Source organism: Vigna angularis, chromosome 9 (assembly GCF_016808095.1).
Source record: "Vigna angularis cultivar LongXiaoDou No.4 chromosome 9, ASM1680809v1, whole genome shotgun sequence".
Lineage (NCBI taxonomy): Eukaryota > Viridiplantae > Streptophyta > Magnoliopsida > Fabales > Fabaceae > Vigna > Vigna angularis.
This window is the reverse complement of record NC_068978.1, coordinates 11763149-11783502: the sequence shown is the minus strand read 5'-3', so window position 1 is coordinate 11783502 and position 20354 is coordinate 11763149. Positions and strand designations below refer to the sequence as shown.

General features: G+C 34.3%; 1 protein-coding gene and 1 long non-coding RNA gene across 2 annotated transcripts in view; one reads left to right on the top strand and one right to left on the bottom strand.

The window, feature by feature from the left end:
- Positions 1-12806, bottom strand: part of LOC108337961 (BEACH domain-containing protein C2) — a 73803-nt gene extending 60997 nt beyond the window's left edge. The window contains exons 1-2 of the mRNA XM_017574552.2: positions 10982-12806; positions 5085-5872 (exon numbers count right to left, since the gene is read on the bottom strand). Coding sequence (XP_017430041.2) covers positions 5085-5872; positions 10982-12806 — 2613 coding nt within the window. The remainder of the gene's footprint in view (positions 1-5084; positions 5873-10981) is intronic.
- Positions 12807-18844: 6038 nt separating this feature from the next.
- Positions 18845-20146, top strand: LOC108337659 (uncharacterized). Its single transcript, XR_001832931.2, has 3 exons — positions 18845-19279; positions 19385-19450; positions 19750-20146. It is a non-coding gene; the product is annotated as an uncharacterized LOC108337659 (long non-coding RNA).
- Positions 20147-20354: the final 208 nt, after the last annotated feature.

Genomic DNA, 20354 nt, shown 5'->3' with positions numbered 1-20354 from the left:
ATGACACTTCAGCATTGGTATCTCAGTGTGATGATCACAATTTCCATCACAAGCCAAGAAAAGGGAATCACAAGTGTGAACATTGTCACAAGCTCGATCACAAAATTGATAGGTGTTATACCTTACATGATCATCTTTGTTAGGGCCTACCCTAACAAAGTTTGTTGTTTGTTGGGTCTATTAAAGCCTAAGAAGACACATTTGAGAGCGCGAGCGGAGAGTTTGTCTAGTCCTAGAGACATGTCATGAACAAAACATACACACCCAAACACTCGGGAAGATGTGTGAAAGAGAAGATCATTAGGAAACAGAATGGAGAAAGGGACTTTATGATCAAGAGAGGAGGAGGGCCTCCTATTAGTAAGATAACATGTAGTTAAGATGGCATCCCCCAGTGATGGACAGGAATATGGGCACCAAGCAAAAGGATATGGGCAGTTTCAGTCAAGTGTCTATTTTTTCATTCTGCTATACCATTTTGCTGTAGTGTATGAGGACAAGTAGACTGATGTAAGATACCATGAGAACTCAAGATGGCAAAAAAGGAGGATGAGAAATACTCTTTGGCATTATCACTTCTTAATATTTTGATTACTTGACCAAATTGATTCTTGACTTCATTTAAAAAAGATGTAAAGATGGCTAATAATTCAGAATGATTTTTCATAAGATAAACCCAAGTACATCTTGAATATTCATCAATTAAGGTAACAAAATATCTCAAACCAAAGGAGAAAATAGGACTAGGTCCCCATATATCAGAATGGATGATGGAAAAATTAGAATTACATATGGATTGAGACCTTTTAGGAAAGGTAGATCTAACATGTGTTTCCTAGTTGACATGACTCACATTCTAAGGTTTGGAGACCACTAAGTTCAGGACACATCTTTTTTAATTTGGAGAGACGAACCAAATCTGATGGTCACCGGACTGAACTGTATCGATGGCCGGCGGCGGACGGCGACGAAACAATGAAGAACAGTGGCTGACAACATTGAAGAGGACAACTACGGACAGCGGCAAATGGCACCAAACAAATGCTACGAGACAAAAACCAGAGTGGACCCGCTTTGATACCGACTTGAGATTGAAACTGTAAACTAATTAAGAGGGCTTGATTGATCCCTCTCATAATTGTCTATTTATAAGAATAAATTGATACAAGAGTACATGATAAGTAGGGTAATCCTCGACACAATATAATCGTAATAAATAGAGTAACCCTAGACACAGTACAATGATGATAAATAGGATAAATATTCTAACACTTTCTTTTAGCTATAACAAAAATTCACAGTTTGAGTCCACCATAAAATCATAGATTCGCATTGCACATTATAGTCCTTGAGTATGGCTATAAATCTTCTGAACATTTAGTTTTTATGTCCAAGTAATGTTCAGCTCCATCCATATTAGCTTATGAGCCCCTAACCCCTACCAAAAATGGAGGAAAGTGCTTAGGGAAAATAAGCATGATTAGGAGGGAGGTTTCTCCACCTTTCTTCTATTAGTTTGTTTAGTTTTTGTCTTAAATAAATTATAGACTCATGTTTGTTTCTTGTGTTTTGTGGGGTTGTTAGTGGGACCTCTCCTCTTTAGGTTGTCACCTTCTAGAGAAATGGAAGGCCATGAAGGTATTTAGCCATAGGGAGTGTACTCACCACAATCCTAGTTTTGCCAAGAAGACCCCTTGGAAATGGAAAAGAAGAGCATCTTGGATTGGAGTGGGGACCATTATGCACTTGGAGGAGAAAGAATGCACCTTTTTGATGATTTTGTAATGATTGGAAAATATTCTTCCTCTCCCTCAACATTAGGCTTCTAGAAAGATACTTTGTGATTTTGCTATATAGCTCTTCATCTTTGTATTATTGCTAGGAGGTCATTCTGTTGGTCTATTTAAGAGGATCTCCTTGCCACTTGTAAAGGGTTGTTAAAGGAAGAAATATAAGTTATTATCCACTTTCGGTTGTGAGTTCCTCCCTTTGAGAGTGAGCTATCTCTTGGTCTTATTTTGACATTGGTGGCAACCACCACTCATCATGGGTTATCCATCCCCCAAGTGGCGTGCCACTTTGCCATCCCCTTCTATTTCCTTTCTTTTTTTCCCTATTTTGTTTCATTTTTCAACTTATTTTATACTAAGTGTTGTTATTGTGCTTTTGTTTATTTTCTTGTCTTTTGTTATTTTGAATCCATCCTAGATTCTTTCTTTTAGAATCTCTATAAAGAGAACTTTTACATTTAGATAGCATTATCATCTTAATATCCACTATGAATCTTCCTCAAATTTTCTTAAGCAACATAAACACAAAAGCCTTGTCCTCTAAAAACAACACTAACTCTTATGATTAGCATACTCGCTCACAATCCTTTTCCTTGATTTGTTTCCAAAGTATTCAACTTTACGTCATATATTTGAGAAACATCCATGGCTTTAGGATATGCCTCTTTACCTCACTCCAAATCTCCATTGCGAAGTAGAGAAACATAAATGTCACTCTTTTCCGGGATCAGAGTTGCATAGCCAAGCCATGATTGTTGAATCGTCTTTATCCCATGTTTTAAATTTTGGATCCTACATGTCACAAGCAACATCGGTCAAGTGATTCGTCCTCCCTTTTCCTCAGAATAGTGCGAATGAATTGGGACCATAAATTAGGACCATTTTATGTAGCTCTCCCCATTCAGTCCATAGACAAAATGCATGTTCTTCAACTCTTCAAAAGATTGAAATTTATTCTCCTCTGTTTCAGCCATAAGATATTGTGCGATGAGGGTACAAGATAAAGGAAAAGAAAACGTGCCGCGACAAAACAACTTTTGTGCAAATGAAGGTTGTCTAGGGTTTCAATCGCACAGTTAGAGCCTCCCAGATTTTTGAGAGTTATAATATCTCTCTCACACACACACACACACATATATATATATATATATATATGGGGTTTGCTAATTTACGTACGCTCTTTTTTCAGTTGGTACATCTTAGTAATGTATAGCAGGTTTTAGTACACAAAAATACCCTCATATATTATGGATTTTAAGCTTTAAGGTCAAGGGTATTTGAATAATTTTCATTCTCAAAACTAAAAAAAACAAGAAACCCCCAAACCCTTGCTCACCTCCCTCATTTCTCTCAACCCTTTATCTTTCATCTCTCTCACTCCAACATTTTCTCTGTCATCCAGTAGTCCCAACTGAAAAATTCAGGAACACTCGTTGTTAAACAATTTCTTACCAAAAAATGATTTTATAATGAGTTTTCATTTTATAATTTTTGTCTTATCTAATTTTCATAAGCATAATGACATCCGAAGGAATTGGTAATTGGCCTGAAAAAAATCAGAAACACTCGCGGTTAAACAATTCCTTACAAAAAATGATTTTGTAATGAGTTTTCATTTTATAAATTTTGTCTTATCTAATTTTCACAAGCATAATGACATCCGAAGGAATTGGTAATTGGCATGAAGGGTTTTTTTAAAGATAATGATTCAACATCCACAGATGATGAGATTAGAGAGGTTAGTGAAGATAATGAAATTGAAGAGATCTTGAATGAACCTTTGCCTGAAGGCAAATATGCCAATAACTCAACTATTTACAAAGCTATATTGTTTAATAGTGAGTGTTTATGATTTTTTCAATTAGGGCTACAGTAGGGATGACAGATAAAATGTTAGAATGAGAAAGATGAAAGTGAAAGGGTTGAGAGGAATGAAGGAGGTGAGTAAGGGTTTGGGGGTTTCTTGTTTTTTTTAGTTTTGAGAGTGAAAATTATTCAAATACCCTTGATCTTAAAGCTTATAATCCATAATATATGAGGGTATTTTTGTCTAATAAAACCTGATACACATTTCTAAAATGTACCAACTGAAAGTACGCAAGTTAGCAAACCCCTATATATATATATATATATATATATATATGTATATGTATGTATATATATGTATATGTATGTATATATATGTATATGTATGTATATATATGTATGTATATATATATGTATGTATATATATATGTATGTATATATATGTATGTATATATATATGTATGTATATATATATGTATGTATATATATATGTATGTATATATATATGTATGTATATATATATGTATATATGTATGTATATATGTATATATATATATATATATATATATATGTATGTATACATATATTTCTAAGCTAATTTCAGTCTGTACTGAAATCAGATCTCTAATTATGAGCATATTTCTTTATTTACTGAACATGGACTAATAAGAAATAAATACGAGATTTCCTAGCTATTGTACATGACCAATCCCACACAAATACATAACACTTTATTAAAGAAAAATTGTTCAGAAAATAATATAGTTAATGAGCTACATTAGGATATTAAGTGTACTGTTAAAAGCTTAGAAGCTATAAAAGATTCTAGAAATTTCTTTCTAATATTTACTTTCAAGATTAGTCTTCCTGTATATACATGGATCCTCTTTTATGTTATTGAATTGAATAAAAAACTTCTCTTGTTGATATTAATCATTTTCAAGTTTTACCATCAAGTAAATGGTAGATGGGCTCTATTGACAGAACGACTCGAGACTTCTCTCATACTTATGACAGAACCACTAATCAAGGTTTGGTAGGATTTCTCCAAGCAATTTCTGCCACGTCCAGTGTAATTTTGATCAATCAATAATAACAAAGATCGTTTTCTTTTCATAGAGTAACAAACTAAATTTGTAATAGATAGTTATTTAAAAAATAATTTATAAGTTGCTTTTTACTGCATAAAGTTTTAAAAATAGAAAGCAAAAATATAAAAACAGAGTATATAAAAAGTTTCTAAAAATTCTTAGAACATAAAACCAAAGGTAAAAACTACAAGAAAAACCCATCGGAAGCATGAAATACACAAGCAAAGCCTTTCGGCATACGGTAACCTCAACAAGAATGGCCTAAGAGGATGTTATCGTATAATACAGTATTTCTGTATTGTATGACACGAACTGCAAAAACGTGACATCAGAATATTTTATTATAAGAAACATGAATTATAATATGTTGCGTGCTTCATATTAGCGTATTGCTTACCTGACCAGGTTGTCGACAGTCAATCATGAACCCAAGTAAACATCGAACATCATCTGATGCTAATGTAGGAGATGCTGCCACTATTAGAAGTTCAATTACCACTAAGAGCTCGTCAACCAACGCATTGACCTCACCAGTAGGTCTTGTTGATCCAGTTAGATGAAAGTTATTTACTGAATCCTTTTCCGGAACAGTCCAATAGCTTCTTCTACAGCCATCAAGAAGCATTTGAATGGCATTGGCCTCACGCATCACTACCGACTCAGTGAAAACCATGTCGGCAAGTGATGATAGAAGCTTCTTTTGTATGCCATAACTACATAAACTCCAAATTTTTAAATCCAGTAACAGTGTGGTGAAGAGACGCACTTTGAGAGTATGGTTGATATTTTGAGATAGACAAAGTGAGACAACTGCAACAACAAGTTCCTCATCACCTACACCATCATATGTTCCTTCACAAAGTGAAGCCAGGGTTACGAGAAGGTGATTTAAAATCTTTGAAAGAATCTCAGGACCTTTGCAACGAGCCAACTCCTCATTGTTCCTCGGATATTGAATGGCCATTGATATAATTCGAAATATTGGACCAGCAAGGGATGAAGTGGCTACAGACACAGAAATATTCGCCTTCCGTGGTTCTAGAGTATCCTCGTGTACATTGCTAATTGCTAAGGGAAGCAAAGATAATGGACCACCGTAAGCCAATGCCCACAAAGCCTCCACAGGTCGAATTCGTGTAGCAACGTGGACTTGCCCTAGAACCTCGGCTGGGCGTCGAAGCACTCCTGAATCACAATAAAGGAACCCATCATAACAAGTACAGCAGTGCATATTTTACATGCCTTGATAAAAGAAATTTTATAAAATGGTCTGATATACATGAAATTATTTCACTAAACTTAACGATCTGGATTTTAAATACTAGAATATTGTACACAAAGTTGTTTCCTAAGAAGGATTTAAATACCAATACTTTGTCTATAGACATGATTTATGACATAGTATTGGGGGCGTCATTTAATCCATGTAACTGACCCCACCTTCCTTGTTCAAAAAGACTTGGCTATTGTTGTTGTTGGACTTCCTTAGAACAAGCCATGGAATATCCAACAAATAATCAGTGATGTCAAAATTAAGAACTGACGAAAGATGGAAAGAACCGGCGACCTCAAGGGGATTAGTCTACACTAAAACTAAAAATAATAAGAAAAGGAAGAGACTAGAAAGAAATAGAGACTAAAATTGTAACTCCTTCTACTAATCTGTAGTTAATTCGTAAAATCAAACCACATAACGGATGAAGAAACTGAATTCAGCTAATCAAGCGCATGAAAAGACAGTTATATCATGCCTGGTCAGATAAGCATAAGTTACACATAAAAGAAATCCACTATGTTACTTACTCGATGACTCAAATATTGCATGGTAAAATATTCTGTATTTTCATGGGCACGGTTCTCTATATAAATATGAAATTACAATATCTTCCAATAACACTGTTTTCTTAGAAGTGTTATTATTCATTTTTATGCTAAAAACACTATACCACCTAGGTTTTTTTCAATACATTTATAAATGGATTTCATGCTAATTCATAACAAGTGTGAATAAACAAGAAGCGTGCAATTTACAGGAAGAGAACAAAAAAAAGAATAAATACATTGGAAAATATCCTCTTAATAATCAAACAATTATTACCACGGAGTGAGAAAGGAAAACCCTCATGATACTCATAAAAGATGTCAATTGCCAACGCAAAAAGGTTGTAAGAATTTTCTAGGTACATCATATAAATCTACAAATAAAACTTTGACTTGAAAGAATTAATATGAAAGGAAAAAGATTTTTATTCAAATTGATTAATTTGAAATAGTACAAAAGGATAATTTATATATAGAGAACTCCAACCCTAAAGTAATAATTACAAAAGGATATCTAGAACCTTCTAACAACTTCTATCCACTTCTAACAACTTCTACTAGAACATTTAATACCCTATTAACAACAGTTCCCCTTTAAGATGATGAATAGATATCAAAATGTGAGATCATGAAATGCTTAATGGAAATACCTTTTTGTGAACAAATCTGCTAATTGATACCCTGATGGAGCATATGAAGTAGTGATAAGTCCACTATCCGGGTTTTTTTAATAAAGTGTCAATCTATCTCTATGTGTTTGGTCTTATCATGCTAGATTGGACTCTGAGCCATGATAATAGCTAACGTATTATCACAATCAAGAATAATAGGTTCTTCATATACCACTTTAAGATCATTTAGAATAATTCTCAGCCATAACAATTCACACACCCCATGTACTATACCTCAGAATTTAGCCTATGCACTAAACCTTGCAACAACATTTTGTTTCTTACTTTTCCAAGTTACCAAATTTCCACCCAAGAACATACAATATCCTGAGGTGGATTTCCTATCTGTGATAAACCCTGAATAATCTACATTAGTATACACTTCCATTCTTAATTTCTCATTCCTCTTGAACAATAATCCCCTTCCTAGAATTTTCTTCAAATATTGAAGGATTTTGTTTACAACTTGTAAATGTCTCTTTGTTGGATCATGCATGAACTGACTAGATACATTCACAACATGGGCTATGTCAAGTCTAGTGTGAGCTAAGTAAATGAGCTTTTCAACAAGTCTTTGAAATTGGCTTTTATTCCCATTAGAACTACCATTATCACTACCAATTCTATGATTTTGTTATACAAGAACTTCAATCATCTTAAAGTCAATCGTACCTGTTTCCATGAGAAGATCGAGATCATACTTTTTTTAGGAGATAAAGATGTCTTTCTTTGAGTAAGATAATTCTATCCCAAGGGAGTACTTAATTTTCCTAGATCCTTCATTTCAAACTGGGCAACAAGCTTTTCTTTCAAGATTTCTTTCTCATGTTCATCATCTCCTACAATAATCATATCATCAACATAGACCAAGAGTAGAATAAGTTTTCCTTCTAGAAAATCTTTGATGAACAAGGTATAGTCTCCTTGACTTTGTCGATACCCCATGGAGATCATAACCTAAGCGAGTCTACCAAACCAAGATGGGGCGATTGCTTGAGTTCGTATAAGGCTTTCTTCAACCTACATACTTTATTCCCTTCTTCAATAGGCCTAAAATATGAAGGAATATCCATGAAAACTTCTTCATCTAATTGTCCATGCAAGAAAGCATTTTTCATATCTAATTGTTGTAATTCCCAACCCAAATAAGCTGCTAATCAGAGAATGATTCTAACCGTGTTCATTTTTGACACTAAAGCAAATGTCTCCTCATAATCGACACCATAAGTTTGACTAAATCCTTAAGCAACTAACCTTGCTTTGTAATGTTCCAATAGGCCACCATATTTATATTTTGCACTATAAAACCATTTACTTCCTCCTATCTTTTTAATCCCGTGGTGAACAATTTCCCATGTTGGTTCTTCTCTAGGGCAATCATCTTTTCGTTCAAAGCTTGAACCTAATTCTTATCCTTCATTGCTTCTTAAACTGAAGTAGGGACTCTAATTGCACCAATGGCAGAATGGAAACTCTCATATTGCATAGATAGTTCACAAAATGAGAAATAGGATACTTGGTACAAGACCGAGTTACTTTTCCTAAACCAATGGGCAAGTGATCAAGGTCAGGTTCACAATTAATATTCAAGGAGTTTTTCAAAGGTTCGAGGATGTTAAAAAAAGGAGCACTTACCCCTGGGTTAGATGATTGGTGTTGTTCTTGAATCAGGTTAGGTTGCTTTTGTCTCCTATGATATTGTAAATGGAAGAGATTTTTCGGACAATTAACTTTTAGAGCTAACTCAAGAACAACAATGCCCATATTAGGAGAAACTTTAGAATCATGACTAATTTCTAGAGTTGACCTTGACTCGGGGACAAAGACCCCTTTGTTAGGAGAAACTTCAAAGATATCCACACGAGATGTGCTAGGAGATGTATCAGGAGTACCAAGAGTAGTATGAGATGGTTCTTGTAAGAAAGGGACAAGATGACTTACGAAATTCAAAAGGCTTAGCTTCAAAAGAACTCTCGCCTTGAAGCTGAGGACGTTTGTAAAAAGATTTAGTTTCAATAAAAGTGACATCTATGGAGATAAAAAAACTTTTGACTTGGAGGATGGCAACAATATCTGAGAATTCTCAAAAGTAATGTATGATTGGAGACAAGAGCTCCTATTTGTATACTCATACTATCTTTAGTTCCCAAGTTGTTAAAACAATACAACCCTCCTTATTCTATAACCTTCTTTCCCATTCATGACCTAAGGTGTTCTATGACCTTCTTTCCCACTCATTGTTAGACAGTTATATCATTTACAGTTAGGTGTATTCTCGGTATCCTGTACCTAAGCTATCTACCGTATAATACAATGTATAAATTCTATTTAAATCAATGAAAAATATGTTTGGCTTACAAAAGAAAAATCAATGAAAAATATCACTTTCAGAAATTTTGCATTTCTCTCATTCTCTTGTTCTTAACCTTGCATCACGAGCTTGAAAATCCATAGCTGTAGAAAATCCCTATTTTTTGGTTCCATCTCCTACTTACTACAACCAATTATCACCTCTCCTATTTAGTTCATTACTTAAAATTGATTTGATCATAAGAAAGCGTTTTTGACAGTAAAAATATCACTTTATTTTATTAAATTACCAAACAATTTGGCTGAAGCGGAAACAATATTTAGCATTTAATATGTATTTGTTTACTAAAATTTTTTTCAAATTCCCCTTTTAATCCCTAAATGTTAACTTGTTTTAGTCATAGGTAATCATGTGACAGCCAAGTTAGTTTCATGTCATAAACTACTCGGATGTGAATTCACATGTATAATTATGTCAGTAAACTATATATACACTTTAGGTCATGATGTCACAAGTAAGCTTTTGAACGGAAATAAAATTAAGAAATGTTTGAAATATAAAGGACATATTTAAGGTTGAGTGGGTAAAAGAGAAATATTACCATGTCCAGTTATTGGGATACGAGTCCCATTAGCAATAGTAATGTTTTACCCAAAAAAAAACATATGATGTTAAAAGAGATGAGTAAGGGATCATATGGTCTGTCACACTAGAATCTAGAATCCAAGAGTCTTTATATAAAGTTTGAAGTTCTTACCAGTCACGACTACAAAGCCAGTACTAGAAGGTGACTTACTATAGACACATGAGAGATTTCAAATATTCAATTTCAGCACATAGTGCATGTATCTCTAAAGTTAGAAATTCAACATTGCTTAGTAGAGTTGTCATGCTTAAATAAATAATGGAGATTCCTTAGCCCCCTCTTAATTAAAGGAGAACAATAAACAAAAAGTTCCGACAATGATGATGGTGATGATAACAACAATAATTCTGACGATGGCAATGGCGGAAGCTCCAGGGACGGCTCCAGCAAAGGTACGACAGATGGGGTGCAGCAACGGCACAGAACCACAAATTGGGTACACTTCAAGTAACCCCAATATTTAAAAGAAATGGGTGTACTTTAGACAATCTCAAAAGGAACCTAACTAAGACGGTAAAAACAAATGTAGAAGCAGAACTCCCAAGATTAGGAGTTCTGGTACCAACTTGAAAGAATTAATATAAAATAAAGAATACTTTTATTTAAATTGATTCATTCCAAATCGTAACTACATCTGTATATAGAAAACTCTAGCCCCAAAGTAATAACTACAAAAAGATCTCTAGAACCTTCTATGAACTTCTAACAACTTCTAGTAGAGCATTTAATACCCTATTAATAACACTTAGATTATCAAGCATTTTTTTCATGAAAAATAACATAGTTAGGCAGTAGCAGAAAAATGTATATATTACCGTAAAATCAACACCCAGAAATTATCTGACCTGCAGCACCAGAAGGTGAAGCATCTGGACAGAAACGCCCACTGAGCAAACTAGGATGATAGAGTAGGTGAATGAAATCTCCAATTTCTGCATCCAAAAGAACACTTTCGTCTGCCTTGCTCTGCACATGGGCATTTGTTGCTAGCCATGGTAGCCCTGCTCCATTGCCAAAAGAAGGTACTATATCCCCTCCTCTAGAAGCCAAGCGTGCCATCCTTTCAGGGCCAATTGGTTCCTTGAAGATGTAAACAGGCCCCATCTCCGCAAATAACGGGCACTGACGGCGTCGCCGTTGCAAACCGGCCATAGTAGGAGGAGGGTTAGTTCCTATGCAGCAAAATGCAAGGGGTTTGGAAATCCTGGGGAACTCAAAAGGACGAACTTCGTGTAAAGACCCATCTACATACAATCTAATTTCATTTTCTGCATTCCCAAGGATACCATTCTTGCTTGTATGTTCAAGACCAATGAAGTACCAGCATTGTGGTCTAAATGCATAAGTAAAATGTAAAGCAGATTTCTTTGCCTTTCCACAACCAATTTCAACAACCAAAAATTGAGCATGAAAGTAAGCCTCTATACCCTGATTATCAGCAGATAAAAAACTGAATAAACGTGGCATGTGTACCGTACCTTCACCAGCAAGAGCACTAGCTGCTGCAGCAGCCGACATAGCTGATGACTTACCTGATTTAGCAAATGCAGCCGCAGCAATTGCAGCGGCTACTGTTGCTGTATTTAGTGCGTCAGCAAATGATTCAATGTAGATCCATGTTGCAAATGCATACCCGTGGATAAATGGCCAACGACCCTCACCTGGACCCAGCAAACCAGAACTTTCCCCATCAAACTCAAAAGTGCAAGCTGGTCCATTAGATTCCTTTTCACTAATTGCTTTTTCCAATGCAAGCATCAAGCGTGAAGCCCAAATTGTGGTGAGTGTTCTTGGAATGACTTGAAACCATCTATGAAGATCACTAACAGTAAGAGAATGCCCAGCCAAGTATTGTATGCAGCGGCACAAAGGAGTTCCATCCCACCTTATTTGCCCATTTAAGCCAACGTCTACAGTGAAAATTTTTTCTGCTGTTCTCAACAGTACTCCTAACAGACCAGCCATTGAGCACATTGCTCTGTTTCTGGTGCACGCCCTTAATATAGCAAGAAGTCCCCTTACCATTCGTGTCCTAGGTGACATGACAACATCAGAATCACCAACGTAAGGAAGCCAGGGAATCAGTTCACCTGACACAATAGCTGCCCGAGAGTTCAGCATTACACTAGGAGGATTATCACCGTCCTCTTCAAAACTTTCGACACCGCCCATTGTTGCAAGAAGTGAATCTACTATTAAGAAAGGCACACTGTCCATTTCTTCACCATTCCCAAAAATTTCTACTCCGCTTGCAATATTCTTCAGTTTCTCCATACCTTCAGGTTTCCCCATTATAGCAGAATCAATTAAATGCAATAATTCTGCAGACGAATTTTGCCCTGCATTTTTTTCCCAATGCTTTTGTGGAGAACTAACAGAAGAATATGTAGGCGAACCAAAATTAACTGATGGAGGATACTCATTGTCGGTGTGACCAAAATGCCCCTCTGACCCAGGGCTAGAAGTAAGATGATCATGTGGCATGTCAGGAACTGGGTAAAGATCACCCTCTGTTGAGTACACCCCAGATAAATATTTTAAATTATCTCCATGTACATTTTCCTCCTGAGGACTCTTAACAACTCGCTCCATTCCCCTATTATTCACTTCATGACCATGCAATCCATTATCAGATATTTTTGTCTCTTTTGGTTCTTCCTCTTCTTCCATTATACTATCACCAAAAAGCTAATAAATACTCATTCAAATGACTAAACCAGCAATCCACCTGAAAATAACACAATTAAAAAATTATCCATTCAAAAAGTTTAAATTAGAAAACGAAACTAATAACCGATATCAAGAGATTAGAAAAATGTATAGTATAATAATATTTGCAATCGATAAACAGTAAATTACAAAACTAAAAACAAACACCACTACAAAATTTCGTCAAAACTCAAACAATAAAACCGTTAAAAAGCGCCGGCTTAACTTAGTAACTCAGAAATGCGTTCTCAATCACCTACACTACTTGAAATTCGCTACCTGGTTATGATCATTCACTCACACTATCTGAAATCAGCTCGAACCCCTCACACATTGCGAGAACAAATCAATGCAGCAGAGATAGCTTCATCGCATCAAAAACGGAAACACTTTCATGCATACATTGCACGAAGCCAAAAAAACATTGATCATGGTGACAAAATCAGCATTGTTTCGGTTACGTGAGATTCAAGAAAAAAACAAATGGTTAGAAATGGATACCTCGGCGCCGATGAACGGAGCGTAAAGTAACGTTGAGACTTGACCGAAGCTCGGGAATGAAAATGAGAGGGAGAAAGAGAGAGAGGGCGAATTGGGCGCGAGAGTGAGGGTGGAATTGGGATTTGGCAAAGTGACTATAACTAACGGAGAGGCTATAAGTATTTTGCCGTTTCTGTCTGTGTGGTTTTGCCCAGTCAAACATGGAATTTTGAGAAACCAACGGTTAGCTCGATGGTGCCTTTATTATGTATCCTATTTTACCCTTTTGTTTTTCACTAATTTTTTTCCAGGGAAATTTTCTCCTTATACATTTCTTTTAATACATAATAAATGTGTATTATTACATTATAATTATTCATAAATATTAAAAATTGTAAAATCAGAAAGTTAAATATGCGTTGAGAACCGAATAAGGAATATGAATCTGAACCCAACTCAAATTTTCTTAAGAAAATGTTTTATAAATTATTGAAAGATAAGATCGGCAGTTTAACATAATGATAAGACTAAATGTGCATTAATTTATTAATTTACGTAAATAAGATATTCAATCTAGTTTTTATTTTATACAAGAAATGAATGGACAAAATTAAATTATGGAATTCATAACTTCATTTCATCTTAATGAAAATTAAATTGTGATGATCTTAACTCTATTATTAATGTTCAACTGAGTATGTTAAAAGCTATAATCTTTAATTAGAATATAATTATAACCTTTTTAAGAAGGTAATAGTTTGGGTTTGAATGTTATAATTCAATTATAACTTCATTTAATTTTATAAATGGACTATATCTATAACTAATAGTGAAAAATAATTATTTTTATTTAAAATCTTAACTTATGTATTATAATTTAATTGTAACTTAATTGACTTTTTTTTTAAGATAAATCAATTTTGTAAAATTAGTTAAGTATAAATTCAGGAACACGGATAATTTAAGAATAATATATATATATATATATATATATATATATATATATATATTATAATTTATTCAAACTTCTACTTAAATAACTAATAAATAATATTTTGTGTCTTATACCTTCACTTTCTTATTTTAAAAGATGACAGAATCATGAACAAAATTTTCTGAGGCGTGTAGTTTTACTGTCCTTAAACACTTATCTACGGTGCATTGTGCAAGTTGCCGAAGATACACAGGAACTTCTCATAATATCTCTGAGGATCTCAGAACTAGCAAGAATCTCTAAAAAGAGTATAAAATAAACCCAAAATAATTTTAGAAGAGGAAAAGAAGAAATGAGAATGAGAAAAGACTGATTTGGGATGTATTTTGGAATGGGGAAAGAACTCTCTATTTATAGAGCGAGCTAGGGAAGAATAAAATCAATAAAAGACAATAAAAGCAATAAATAATTTGACTGATGCAACGCTTAAAAATTTGATTGTTGCTTATTAAAAATATTAACGTTATCAATTAATTAAAGAATATTAACATTGTAAAACGTTCCAACACCAACGTTTAACTTTTGCAATATTATAACAATCTCCCACATAATGCAAAAGAGAGTTGAAAGAAAAAAAAAATTATTCTGGGTCTCATAGGATGTAATGCATCAGAACTGGTATAACAGGCTATATGAACCAGTCTTAGATTTAGAAACTTAACACACAGTGTAGTTGGTATAACAAGCTATATGAAACAAAGACACTTGACATGTGTTAGAGGTTTATCAATCACAATACACCCCCACAATCCTCGCTGTTATAGTTGTGTTGCGCTTACTAGGCCATGCATGTGCCCGGTATTCATGAGTGCTCTAGAGATCATGCCAAGATCTCATGCAAGCGACCCCACTTGACACTCATATAGGTGATTTCATCAAGTGTATGGTGCAAATCATACACCACCCATAAGGGATATGAAGATCATTAAAAACTTTGATTAATTACAAAGTTTAATCTCTCAATAATGTAGTCTCTAGCACTTTCACACACACCATAGGAATGAACATATTTGATTTAAAATCAAATTAGTGCTATCAGAACTAACAAGTGACTTGTTTTTACCCATATGAACCTTATTCATGGGATCTCCAATCACAAAGGTTGGGTTACCATCACTTGTTTGTTTGCTAGTGGCTTAAGTCTCATTCCCCTCAATGTTTCTAAGATCATATTTCTTTCCAAGGGTTTTGTCAGAGGATCTACTAGATTTTGTTCTGACTTAGTTCCACTCTTTAGCAACTACTTCACCAAATTGTCTCAATTGGATATGTCTATTCTTTCCATTGTAATTCATTTTTTTAGCTATAGCTATTTCCGATTGGCAATCACAGTGTATTGATACCGATAGGGTTGGTTTCATTCGTAATGAAATGTTCGCTAAGAACTTTTTCAACCACTCAGTCTCATTATCAGTCATCTCAAGAGCAACAAACTCATATTCCATTGTTGATTTTGCAATAATTGTTTGTCTAACTGATCTCCATGTAATCGCATCACCCCTAAGTGTGAATACATAACCACTAGTGGATTTTGTCTCATTTGGATCAGAGATCTAGTTAGCCTCACTATACCCTTCTAGTATAGCGGGAAATCCACTATATTCAATGGCATAATCCATTGAACCTCTTAAGTATCTCATAAGCCTAGCAAGTGCATCCCAATGTTCTTGATTTGGACATTGAGTGTACTTACTCAGTCTACCTACTGCATAAACAATATCAGGTCTAGAAAAGCTCATCAAGTGCAGTAAGCTCTCAATTATCTGGGCAAACTGAGGCTGAGATATAGATTCTCCTTTATTTTTCCATTAATTTAGAATTAGCATCATAAGGGGTATTCACTGGTTTGAGGACATAAAACCTAAACTTCTTAAGAAGTTTCTCAATATATTGTTCTTGGGATAGTAATATACTATCTCCCTTCCTTATAATTCTAATACCTAAAATCACATTGGCTTTACCCATGTCTTTCATTTCAAAATTTGATCCTAGAAACCTTAATTTTTAAATATTATCTGATTTGCATGAGTCAATCATTAGCATGTTGTTCATATATAAATATATAACGAAATATTCTCTACTTCTAGATTTAGAGTAATATCATTAGGTGAAAAGCCAAATTTGTTTCTTCAAGTAAGTAAAATTACCTATACCACCACAATTTTAAAATATTTAAGATTGGTAAACGAGAAAATACCTGGTTGTGTTTCTCTCATTTGTAGGTAAAGTATACGAAAAATTACTCAAGTACCTCATCTTCTTATTTCTTTTCCTTTCTTTGGAGAGAAAATCGTTTCCACCTTTCCTCAAACATTACAAAGGCATGACACATGAAAGTTTTGTCGCCTCATTTTCCTCTTCTTCATCCTCATTCGCGGTCCCTACAAATGTTATCAAAAGCCACCATTGTTGTGAGCATCTTGCTACCCTTCGGAAGTTCTGTCTAGCGAAGACATCGACTTTTGACACGTCCGTAAGTGGTTTTGCAAATACCGTTTGAGTTATGGAAACAAAGTTTTGATCCTTCAGGATTGGTGTGAGCCCTAAGTCCTTAAGATTGTTGTAAAAGGCTAACAGAATCACAAACAAAATTTCTTGAGGCATGTAGTTTCACTATCCTTAAAGACTTATCTACGGTGTATTGCGCAAGTCCCCCAAGATACAACAAGAACTTCTCATAATATCTCTGAGGATCTCAGAACTAGCAAGGATCTTTACAAAGAGTATAAAATAAACCCAAAATAATTTTAGAAGAGGAAAAAAAGAAATGAGAATAAGAAAAGACTGATTTGAGATGTGTTTTGGAATGGAGAAAGAGTTCTCTATTTATAGAGCTAGGAAAGAATAAAATCAATAAAAGACAATAAAATCAATAAATAATTTAACTGTTGCAACACTTAAAAATTTGATTGTTGCTCATTATTAAAAATATTAACGTTACCAATTAATAAAAGAATATTAACATTGTAAAACGTTCCAACACCAACGTTTAACTTTTGCAATATTATAACACTTCTTTTTTCTTACTGTTTCTATTAATCGAGATCAGTATGAAAATTTTCAAATATTTTCAAAAAAAATTATTATTATTTTAATTATTTTATCTTAGAATTTGATTTTGGTTAATAATTGAAGTATATATTCTTTTTTTATTTCGGTTCTTCAACCATCGAAGTTGAAATATATATGAAAATTTTTAAAATTTTTCAAAGTTTCTTTTATTATTTTATTAGTTTATTTATTTTATCAGGAGATTGGCTTTGGATATGACTATACATTTTTTTTTTCAATTCCTCGTTGAAGTTAAAAGGTGCATGATGAAAGACATAAAACACTAGAAAATGGAATTTTAAATAGTGTTTTAAAACTTTTTCACAAAAATAATGTTTAATGACTTTAGTAGGAATTAGATGTTTGTGTGTTTTAAAAGAAACTTTAGGAAAACATTTAAAAGGTAAAGCAATAACACAATTTTTATACTAATTTTTATCTCAAGACCTCTTAAGAGGTTTCACTAATCTTTAGAAAGATTATACGAGTTTCACCATTTCTGGTTTACAACAAGTATTATCAACCACTTCTGGTTTCAACCTTAGTTAACTAACTAGACCGTTTAACTCAATTGAGTTAAACACCAAGTGTTTTAATTCACTTCGGAATTTACAACACAACCAAAAAGGTTTTTCAAACAAGTCAAATTTGGATAACTCTGAGAGAGAGAGAATAAGTTTACGATACAAAGAAAATATGAAATACTTGTAAAGATTTTCTTTATAAATGAAAGCGTTAGACGATGCAGAGAAAGAGAGATAATGTAATAGCAAACTTGACTATATGCACGTATTCTTCTTGTCTTCTCTTCACGTAATCATCTATATATAGCCTTCTTCAAGAAAGATCCGTTAGATAGAAAGTTGACTTCCATATAGACTTCGTAGCCTTTTTAGGTAGGTAGTTAGACTCAGGTCTACGTTGCAAAGCCAGTGCCTTATCAGAACTTTGACAAAAGTAGCTTGTACGATTCTACAAAGCTTGAAGCTTTAAGGAAACATCATAATGTATTCCTATCTCTTAACGTCTTTATCCTTCTTGTGTAGGAATTTGAGTAAAGGTCTTGTACTTTTATGATCTATACAAATAAAGAGAACAAAACATACAAGCAAATAGGTGTTTTTTCATACATGTAATAAATGTTTTAAATGTTAGTAAAGGTTAAGGCATATTGCGTATTTGAAACATTTTGGCACATGTAAGCTTGTTGATAGAAGCAAAGTTTAGGAAGAAAAGCGTTTGATATATGATCTTTAGACGATGAAAAACATATTAGACATTTATTTTTACGAAGGCGTTTCTATCTTCCTCCATTGTTTTGGTTCTTTGCGAACACCATTTTTTAACCATCTTTCGTTGTTTTCGTCATCAAATGCCACCACATTCACTACAAGAAAGATGTTTATTAGCGAAGGAATAATACAGATGGTCTTATGTCCTTCGATAAATTTCGTTTACCGAAGGATTAGCGAAGGCTTTTACCCTTCGGTAATGGGGGTAGTGACAGTCCGAAGGAATATGCCATTCTCCCATTCCCGCAATTTAGTGAAATTAGAATTTGGATTTCGCTCTTCCATTCTCGCAATCTTTGTGAAACCATCTCCCCCAAAAACCTCTCTCAACCCTAATCTCCCTCTCTCAGTCAACGGTGGCCATTTTTTCGCACTTCCCCCTAGCCTTTACGACATTCTACCTTTTGTGATTTCATCCACTCCTCAATCGTGGAAGGAAATTGACCCTAAGGAAGTTGGTTGGTGAGGTGAGGGTTTACATTGTCGCTGGAAGGGGTTTCGTGACGGTGGTGTGGCAGCTTGAGGAGGGTGCTACGGCGGCCTGAGTAGGGTTTGCACTATCGCGACGCCGCCAATCGAAGGGGTGCGTGACGAGATCGTTGTTGCTGCGTGAGGAGGTAGGTTCAAACTGTGTTGACTCATTTTCGTTTTGAATATCATTGCATTGCATTGAAGTTGTTGTTCAGTGGTAATGTATATTCTGGTTTTGTGGTTTCGATTAGGGGTTGAGGCACAGTTGTTGAAGGGCTGCAGTTGAAGTGAAGTGTCCAAGATTTCATCATTTCCAGGTATATCATTTATGTTTAAGGACATGTCTTTATTGTATGAACTCTTGCCACTGTATTTGGTTGAGTGTGATGTTGTTATCCTAAGTGCACAATAGATTTGAGCTCCTAAACTTGTGCATATATCAACACTTGTGGCCCTCAACTCTTTATTAGAATCCCTCTCCCTTTCACCATCTCTTGAAACCCATCTTTCAACAACCACTTCTCCAATTGCTTTGTTCCATATGCACATCTAATTACCAAAATGAATGCACTTTTCATTCATTCCAATCCTCACACTAATTCTATTAATTGGTCAGGATGTGGATGGTTTACGCTGCCAAGGACATAGGTACTACACACCATAGCTTATGCCCTGTAACACTTTCATACTCTTTAACATACTGGAAAATTAGAGTATGCTCTGTTGGGTTATAATGATTGGTTGGGTCTAAAGTGAACTTAAAGGTTTAATTAGGTTATGGGAGCTTGTAGACTAGAATTGTGTTCAGAAAATTACTTAGTCATACAAACGTGGAACCTTAAATAGTTTCTGACCCTCTGTTTTGAATTCAAGCCCAAGTTAAAATAACTATTAATGTAGTTATCCAACTCCACTTCTATGTATGTATAATTCACGAATAATTTAACACCCAAACAGGTTTGAATTGGCCAAAATTAGTTTGATGCATACATATAAAGTGTAAGAAAACAGAGGTAAAATCCATTTAAACAAATTTTGAATGACTAAAGAAAGCTATAAATCAACTTAAAAATTATAATCTTCAAGAATTCAATACTCAAAACCTACCAAAGCACTATAAAACTAGGCTAAACAAGGTAAAAGTAAGAACTAAACTAAAATAGAAACAAACTTGTAAAGAAACTTCCTAATAAAGTCTTAAATGTCTAAAGAAAACTAAGA